Source organism: Myzus persicae, unplaced genomic scaffold (genome assembly GCF_001856785.1).
Source record: "Myzus persicae strain clone G006 unplaced genomic scaffold, MPER_G0061.0, whole genome shotgun sequence".
Classification (NCBI taxonomy): Eukaryota; Metazoa; Arthropoda; class Insecta; order Hemiptera; family Aphididae; genus Myzus; species Myzus persicae.
This window is the reverse complement of record NW_019101482.1, coordinates 371162-380609: the sequence shown is the minus strand read 5'-3', so window position 1 is coordinate 380609 and position 9448 is coordinate 371162. Positions and strand designations below refer to the sequence as shown.

The window sequence follows — 9448 nt, the reverse complement described above, 5'->3', positions numbered from 1 at the left end:
CATCAATTAGAGAATCTCCCATTAAATCCTTAACAAAACAGTTAGAAAAAATAAGACACTTCTTCAGCTTCTAAATATACTAAATCAAATGTAGACACTATGTTACCAAGTAAATGTATATATTAGTATATTATTATTACCAAGACATAATATGTATCAACATTTAAAAATCTATATAATACAATGTTATATGCCTTACACTTATATGTTTAAATTTGCTTTTATATGTTTTACATTTACACCTATCAGTGTGCCATCATTTTAACAAATAATGTATATTTTTTTTTTTAATGTTTTACACTCGGGTTCATATATTGACATTAACATTTATCAATGAAAAGCTTAAATACTATTTTTAATTAAAAAAATACAATGTTAATTAACATTTTTTTTTGTTTATGATTAATAACATTTCTTTGGACAAAAACCAAAAGGTAGATTTTGAGCTATAATAAAAGGCTCCCAGGTCTACTTAGTACTTAGTACTGCTTGAATTGCACATTTAAACTCCTATGAATCTGAAATAACTTTATTCATACATTATAATTTAATGTTTATAATATTATGAACATACACAATTTTTTATGTAATATAATTTCAATTAGTAAATAGTAAATTATAAAAATAATAAAAATAAATTTTTATAATAATAATATGAACATACAGTTTTTTGCGATATAGTTTTAAAATAACTTAGGAGAGTTTAGTAGTTTACCACCGCTCATGAAACTATATAAATAAGAACAGCACAAAGAACATAATATTTACCTATATATTTTTTTTAATGTTTAATAATATACAGTTTAGTATTAGTTTACAGTTAACATTACAAAAAAAAACAACAATGCATAAAATAGTTCAACATAAATTCAAATCAGAACATTATAGGTACCTATTTGTTTTTTTTATTAAATTTAAGTACCCATGTTAGATTGAAACCAGTTTTATTACAAAACCTACTAAATAAAATATAAATCTTAATTACCTATTATTCATGTATTTTGAAATACTTAGGGCCTATAAATGGCTTCACAATTAAAGCATTACTAAGTCAATTTAAAATAGAAGTTAGGTTAAAACCAATATAATAGTGTAGGTAAGATATAAAATAAGTATTTAGTGCCTATATTTTATTAAATGATATTTACCACAAAACACACAAAGTGCCTTGGTGCTCAGTGGCTGACCGCAATCACGTAATATTGCTGAAGGCACCCGGCATCACTAGCTTCTGGATGGGTGACTACTCAGGTTTTTAGCGACAAAACATGGTACACATAACACATACACAATACCACATGTTACAACTCAAAAAACCCTCAACTCAAAAACCTACTAAAAAGATACAAAAAAATATTCAACTACCCACACTCAGCGACCTATGTTTCTGCGGTTTACCCTTAATAAAAATAAAAAAAGACAAAATACAAGAATTTCACTTTATCATTATACATATAGTTAGGTTCTGGAAATACGTACATATTTTTATTTATTCTATAAGCTAACACACAATTAGTACAATAATTATGAAGACTTGTTACATCTTTTGTTTGTAGGCAAGTCAACTGATAAATTATTATTTTTGTTAAATTAAAAACATTAGAAATATTTATTTTTAAAATAATTTACATGACTCATACAAATGTTTAGTACATTTCTCTCATATAAATTATGTTAATCATAGTTATATCACTTATATCTTAAAAACTGAATATGTTACTTTTGATTGTTCTTCATCAAAGTCTGACACTTCCAAGTGAATTTTTAACTGACATAACTTTTCTAGCACAGCAATGCCTTAAAAATAAAATTATTATTGCATTATTTTTACACTTTTAAAATTAATGAATAAGTATAAATTAAGTTTTTAATAATAGTTTTTACCTTCTTCTCTGTTATTACCATATTTACATTCCCATGCATCAAATAGCATATTGTAATATCTGGAGCCATCAAAGTATTGATGATATTCAAAAGATTTAGTGGTTGGAAATACTTTTTTAAATCTAAAATCATAAAAATCTTGCTAGTATGTTTTTGTCATATATAGTTATAAATATATTTTGGTTATAATGAAACACATACGAGCCGATTTGTGTAAGTTCATCTTCATAAATAATTAGATGGCGAATATCATCTGGTAAAAGATCTTCTAATATGCTATCAATATACTAAAAAAAAAATTGAAAGTCTACAGTAATTGATACTATTAAATGTAATTAATAGTTTAGTACTTCTATTCTGGATTCAACATTTGCAAAATATTCTTGTTTTTCTTTTTCTCTATCAGATAAATTAAATGTATATAATCTTTTATCATAACATAGTGGTGATTTGACTCCTAACATCTCGAGTAAATTATTCTACAAAAATTTGAAAAATAGGAATGCAGGTCATTGAAATTAGTTGAATAAAATGTACATTTGTAAAAGCTATTATATAACTCACATGTGTACTACGAGACATTTTGTTTGGGATATGATAACCAACCATATTCATTAGGTCTTTAACTAATGGTCCTTTGACAGCCAAGTCAAGCGGAGAAGATGAATGTAATGAAGGAGATATATTGACCTAACATTGTACAAAAATATCATTCAACAATTCAACTTTATAAACATTTAATTTTAATTTTACCTCTAATATCCAAGGTTTAAGATATTCATCGAACAAGACATCTATTCCAAATAACTCGTATGCGTTATATCTATTACTCAGATTTGAACTACACATTTGACTCATAGGTGATTCGCCACTAATGACAGTTTTTACAACTAGATCTTCTAAGCTCGTCCACAATTTTTTTACGTCAACCTTGCGTTCTTTCTCCAGATATGTCCATAATGAACGTAATGTCCTAAGTTATTGTAATCAATTATTAATCTTTACATATTTTTAAATATAAAACCTAACACAAAATCTAAAATAAATAAAGTAAATACAATTTATTTACCATTTATGGCCTTGACATGCATCCGCATCTTCATTTTCGGTATACTGACTACTAAGTCTGTTAATACTGTAGTTGGTCAAATGCATGTATCGATCACATATAGTGTTAAGATCAGATGAATACTTAACTAAAATAATAAAGATAAATAAGTGATAGTGTCAATTATATAGCAAAAATGATAATACCTGAAGCAAATCGTACAAGACCATTATCATAGAGATATATACGAAGTGGATTGATTGAAGTGATGAGTATGTAAAGTCTTAAATCAAATTTGGTATCATTGATTAAATATGGATTATCTATGTATCTTTGAACAACCAAAGGTATTTTCTTTGGTATTTGATCCCATTTTGATATAACATAAATTCCAGTTCCTCTAGCAGACGCTGGCTGTAAATTAATTCAAGATATTAGTTCATGCATTTGGTATTTTAAGGAACGAATTTAAAAATAATACTGGTTTAACAATCCATTTATCTTCATCATTTTTCTCCCAAACTTGTCTTAAAATGCTAACTTCTTGAGGTAATATGTATGATGTGGGTATAAAACCAAAATGTTCATTGCCATATTTTATCATTAATCTATGCAAATTTTTCCACAACCTATCTTTGCGACCAATTTGAAAAGTACCCGGAAAATGGTTAAGTTTTTGTTGTTGCCAAAGTGTCTTGAAACATAATGATTTCATGTGTTTACCCCAAGTTCCAACCCAATCATTAGATTCTTAAAAATAATAATAATAAAATCAAACATTACATTTTATTAGTTACATTTATATAATAGTATAATACCTACTAGAATAAATTAAAAGGAAAAAAGTACAGATACACTCACCAGATCGAGGTAACATCATTAATTCATTAGGTGGAGGAACTACACCACAGAAAGCATCAACAATAGGAGGTGTAACACCACAGTGATTTTGTAAGGAAATGGCATTTGGATTTGATTGATTAGTCATGATAGAAGGATCAGTTACAGTATCTAAACTATGCTCACTTCTGACAAGTTTAAAACCACTATTTTGGATAGTTCGACGTACAACAATTGGAGTTATAGAACTTAGTTTCCATTTTAATAACTTTTGCAAAGATAATGGAAATGATTCACCTGTGAAAATTATTATTGAAAAATTTATAATTTTTATCAAAGTAAATATTAAACAAAAGTGTTGATACCTTTAATATCGTGTGAAGAAAATCTTATGTATGGTGGCATATTAGAAAATAAACTAGGTCTTAAGGCTGAATGATATTCAACATTATCTTTTTGTTTTTGAGCACCTGTAAGTTCTTTTGTATCCAAAATTATCATTATTATACAAGTATATATTATATATTTGTTTTACTAAATTAATATTTAAAACATATAATATAATGGGTACCTAAAAATAAATGTTCAAAAGCTAATTTATTTGGTTCATCAGTCATACAATTTTGTTCTATACCCTTGTTAAGGGTTTGCACTTTTGGAGTTTCTAATCTTTTTCGAGCATCTATTATAGAAACAGTTTATACATTAATAAACAAATACATAGTATTATGGCGAATTGTAGTTAATATTTACTTTCAGATGGTAAGTTTACGAGTGTTTTTAATGAGCTGAAATAAAATAATACGATAAATAGATTTAAAAATAAAATAATTAATTGTTTGATTTTATTCTTACTTAGCAGGAAACATAGATGTGTTATTTATATTACCAGTCCTTTTAGTTTTAGGTGTTAATATTTTGTTATTTTTATAAGATGATTTTGATTTTGATTTTGATTTTTCACTATTAAGTATTAATCCTGGTGTTGAGTTTGTTTGTTTGAGAATTTGTTTGTCTTCTTTAGTAATCATTAATGGTTCATTCACCTTAGGAGTAACTTTAATGTTTTTCATTGACTTAAATGTTTCTTTTGATTCATCAGGCATAAGTGTAGCTAACTGCAGTACATGGTTGACAAACGTTTTCTGAATTGGAATGTTTATGAGATCTTTATTCTTTGGATTTGAATTGTTCAAATGACAATTTATGGTTAAAGATGAGCATCCTATATTTTTTGTACAATTTGTAGAAATATGGTGCTTTGTAGGAACTGTTGGTAATACCTAAAGTATAATTTAAAACACAAATAAATAAAAAATTATTTTTTCTGCAATACATACCTTAAGCTGGCGATTAACAGGAGATTGTACTATGTGCATATTATCGTTTTTAGGTGGCGTATAATTTAATTGATCAATTTTGAAGTCTTCTTGGTGTTTTCGATGATGACAGTTTGCATTTTCTTCGCATTGCTTTGAATTACAATGATACTGAAAATCATCATTGCATCTATCTTTTTGTTCTATTTCAAACATAGATTTTGCTGTACAATCTTTCTTTTTGTTTCCTTAAAAAAAATTAGTATTTTTCTGTGTAGTTAGTTTTAATAAGTTTCTAATTAGTTTATTAATTTTGAATAATCCTAATTTCTAATCTCTTCTGTTTTGTAGATCAAAATTGTGTCAATTTTTATTTTACCTAAATAACAACTTTTTAATAAACTAGGTAATTAAAAATTTCTTATCCTACTTACCTAATGAATTATGAGATCGTGATAATGCATTTGAGTCGTTAAAATTATCCAATGTAGGATCAGTATCCAAAATTGGATAAGGACTTAATTTTAGTAGTCTTTCTGAATTTTGATCCATTGTTTGATGTAAGTTGGTACGGAAAGTTTGTAAACGATCTGTAGGATAATACTGTTCTCTAATCTCATCTGATGAAAATACATCATGTTGTTGGTGGTGTGTATCAAGTGGTTGTGATATTTTTATTCTATTCATGTGTACATTACATGCAGGACAAAAACAGTTTTCTGGTACAGATCCTTCATTTGGCAGATTATTAACTAATAATAAAATGTTATTTTAAATAAGAATTGTTTAATAAGCTTATTTCCTATTTCTTGGTACCTATCTTACTTACCTAATGACTGAGGAGATCTGGATAGTGTATTTGAGTAATTTAAGTTGTCCAATGTAGGATCAGTATCCAAAATTAGATAGGGATTTAATTTTAGCAGTACTTCTGAACTATGATTCTTTATTTGATGTAAGTTGGTATGAAGAGTTTGTAATTGATCCATAGGTTTCCACAGTTCTTTAATTCCATCTGATGACAATGATTTATGTTGTTGGTGAATATCAAGTGGTTGAAATCTTTTTATTCTATTCATATGTACATTGCATACCGGGCAAAAAAAATGTTCTAGTACTGTTCCGTCATCTTTAGAATTATTGAACATATCTGTAGGTAATATTGAGTATGATTTATTGTTCATTTTCTATCAACTTGTTTATTATTACAAAACAACTGTTAGATTTGTCTGTTAAAATGATAAATTATTTAAAAAAAAATTAATTAAAAGCATTAGGTAGGCATAGTAAAACTATATTAAGACACAGAATTATGTTGTTATATTATACATACAATTAAACACCATAGTAAATATACATACATTTATTTTGAAATATATTATTGAGCAAGAGAGGAGAATACGCTAAGATGTGTTTTAAATAAATGAGGTCAATAGTTAAATAGTGGGATGTGTTTAGTATAGAGGCACTTGGCACAATGAAAGATATACTTTGGCGTATATGAATACCTATATACTCATTATACTCTATCATTTATAGAATGACATTAAGAAGAAGCTATAGTTCAAATTATCCCTTGGAATTCTTTAAAATATTTTTCAAAAATAAGTGTAGAACTATTGTATCTATCATTATTTATAGAAAACAAATTAATATAAATACAATTCAAGTGTAAAATATTTTTCTCCAAATTATTGAATTCAATAAATCACCCTAATTTATTGTAGATAATATTATCCACCTACAGCATCCAAATAGAAGTTTTAAACAAATTTAAAGTTCATAGAATAATATAAAAGTAGTTACGTCAAACTATTATAAACCTTACATAGTAGGTACTTACACTTTAGAGTCCAAAATTTACCAAAAATAGCTAACAACCAAATACATTCATAATAATCTAAAAAAAAAAAATGAATTGAGCTTTATTAAATTGTGATTAGAGTTCATGATCTTAATAAGATTAACATGAATGTTCCTAAGTGCCACTGGGTCATCATTACAAAATAAGTGACCTATAAGCTTAAAAAATATTTGGATAGTTTAATAAGTATTGGGTAATTTTTTAAAACGTATTCACTTATTATATTGCCTACTAGCTGTATAACCCGAATTTAACAGAAAAAATTTAAAAATCATAAAATACGGTGCTATATCGATGAAGCTCGATATAAATTTCATGGATTTAGTGTACCTACCTCATTTCACGGACCATGGTATGTGTGGGTACATCGATGTACCTCGTTTTGTGAACTAATTCAACTGAGATAGGAAATCCGACCGGTGTGGATTGGACGTGTAGCACTTGGTTTATTTTCGAACATGGTTCAAAAATTCAAATTACAATTCTCTAAACTTTCCTGATATCTCGAAGAACAATCTCTGAAACTTTCATAAAAATTGGTCGAGTAGTTTTTGACTTTTTTAGTTTTTGTGCTACAAACATAAGGCAATGGCCTTTTGTTGTACATTTTAGTACCAACAATTAACAAGTATGTAACAGTTCTACAGTAACAAACAATGAGTTAAATAATATTAAAAACTATTCGATTTTCTTGATCCAAAACGAAATTTATGTGTGAGCCACCCAGAAGCGGAACTAGTGGGGGTGAATTAATTGATCCTCGGGCGTACAATTTTCGTGGACGTAATTTTTTTACGGGCCACGGTCAGTCTAAAGTGTTCGGCGATAGAAGATAGAACACTATTTTTACTTCAAATTGTGTGAAGGAAATAAAATGAAACATATCAAATCATATAGGTAAATCATATAATAATCGTCATTATTTTATTGATTATCTACTACACCACGTAGCGAAAATAGTACAATGTTTTAATCACAACAATAAATCATAAATGTATGGTATTTTGTTTTTTGTCATTTACGTTGTATGACGTATGTCGTTCGTAGTTTGTACCCTATAATACATTAATTGTGATTGTGCCCAATTCACCCTTGTGGTACCTATATGGGCATCAAAGTTTCAAAAACATTAAGATTATGCACAGACTCACATATAGTCAGACTTAAATGTTTAAGGTTTTAAACGAAAGCAGGCATGTATGATGTATCGATGCTGTGTTTTCGTTAACATTTCTGATTCACAATAACTTATAATTTTTTACGTCATATCAAATATTTAAACATCAAATCATATCAATAATGGGAGTGTAAATATATAATAATGTGTTATGGGCAATGTCAATGTAAACCATGAATTTTTTTTTATAACCTACTAATATTATTTTTTATTATTATTATAAATTATAATTATCACCTATTTTTAGTATCGATTTTTTTTTTAAACAATCATTATTAATTTTATTCATGTATCATAATTCATAATGTTACGAACATTTTTGCCTATTTATTTGCACAAGATTTAGAAGCATGGAATTACATAGTCTGTTTGATTTTCTACACTTGATTCTTAAATAGGCAGTACGATAAGTAACAAAAATAAGTTTATACAGAGTGTTTCAAGAAATTCATAGTTTATTGTACTATGATACACGAATAAAACTAATAATGGTTGTTAAAAAAAAAAAATAAATACTTTATAATAATTATAATTTATAATGATAATAAAAAATAATATTAGTTGTAGGTGCACATTGCCCGTAACATATATATTATAAGCACAGATAGTTAGATAGGTATTAAATTTTTTTTTTTTCTATTTAAGTACTTATGTTTACGAAGGAGTTTAATGAGTGATAGTTTTACTTCCAAATAAAACACCATACGGTATTTTAAGATGATTGGAATTTAAGTATTTAAGACTAACTAATACCTAGTTGTTACAAAATTTAAAATATTATTTTTTATGTTGCAACCAAAATACTCACAAACGATTACTAAATATTTGAATCAATACATTTAATTTTACGAATAATGTGGTTGAAAAAACAAGTTTAAACCACCCTCAGAGTTTCAACGAATCTATTCATATGCCATATACCTAAAAGTATCTAACGTTTATTGAAATAGGTTAAGCCATTACCTGTAAGTATATAATTCATTGCACATTTATATTGATAGATAAGGCTATAAATTAATTATAGCAAAAACGTATAGATTAAATACTGCAATTTACTGGTCAAAGAATAGAAGTTCAAATAAATTATCTTTTAGTGAAAAATGAGATTATACCTAGTTGGCTAGTTGAATCTTTATTGTTAGGGGCCCGTGTCTTATATCTTATATTTTAAAATTACCGGGATACGATATTTTTTTTCAAAAATTGAATGTTAAAACATGGTCTACCCGATTAAAATTGGTTTAGTATAGTATAGTATAGTATATAATAGTATTAAATAGGCACAATATAGGAAAGAATTAATTAACTAATTAAAA

The 9448-nt window shown here is 26.7% G+C and overlaps 1 protein-coding gene across 1 annotated transcript; it reads right to left on the bottom strand.

Annotated features, from left to right (window-relative positions):
* Positions 1-866: 866 nt before the first annotated feature.
* On the bottom strand, positions 867-6423 carry LOC111029304. Its single transcript, XM_022308268.1, has 17 exons — positions 5921-6423; positions 5526-5843; positions 5113-5339; positions 4628-5055; positions 4526-4560; positions 4344-4454; positions 4138-4251; positions 3794-4069; positions 3414-3682; positions 3139-3346; positions 2954-3080; positions 2638-2857; positions 2449-2574; positions 2235-2363; positions 2086-2171; positions 1885-2006; positions 867-1797 (listed from the first exon to the last, which is right to left on the bottom strand). Exons 1-17 carry the CDS (start codon positions 6273-6275, stop codon positions 1694-1696), a joined length of 3255 nt encoding a protein of 1084 aa, XP_022163960.1. The 5' UTR covers positions 6276-6423; the 3' UTR covers positions 867-1693.
* Positions 6424-9448: the final 3025 nt, after the last annotated feature.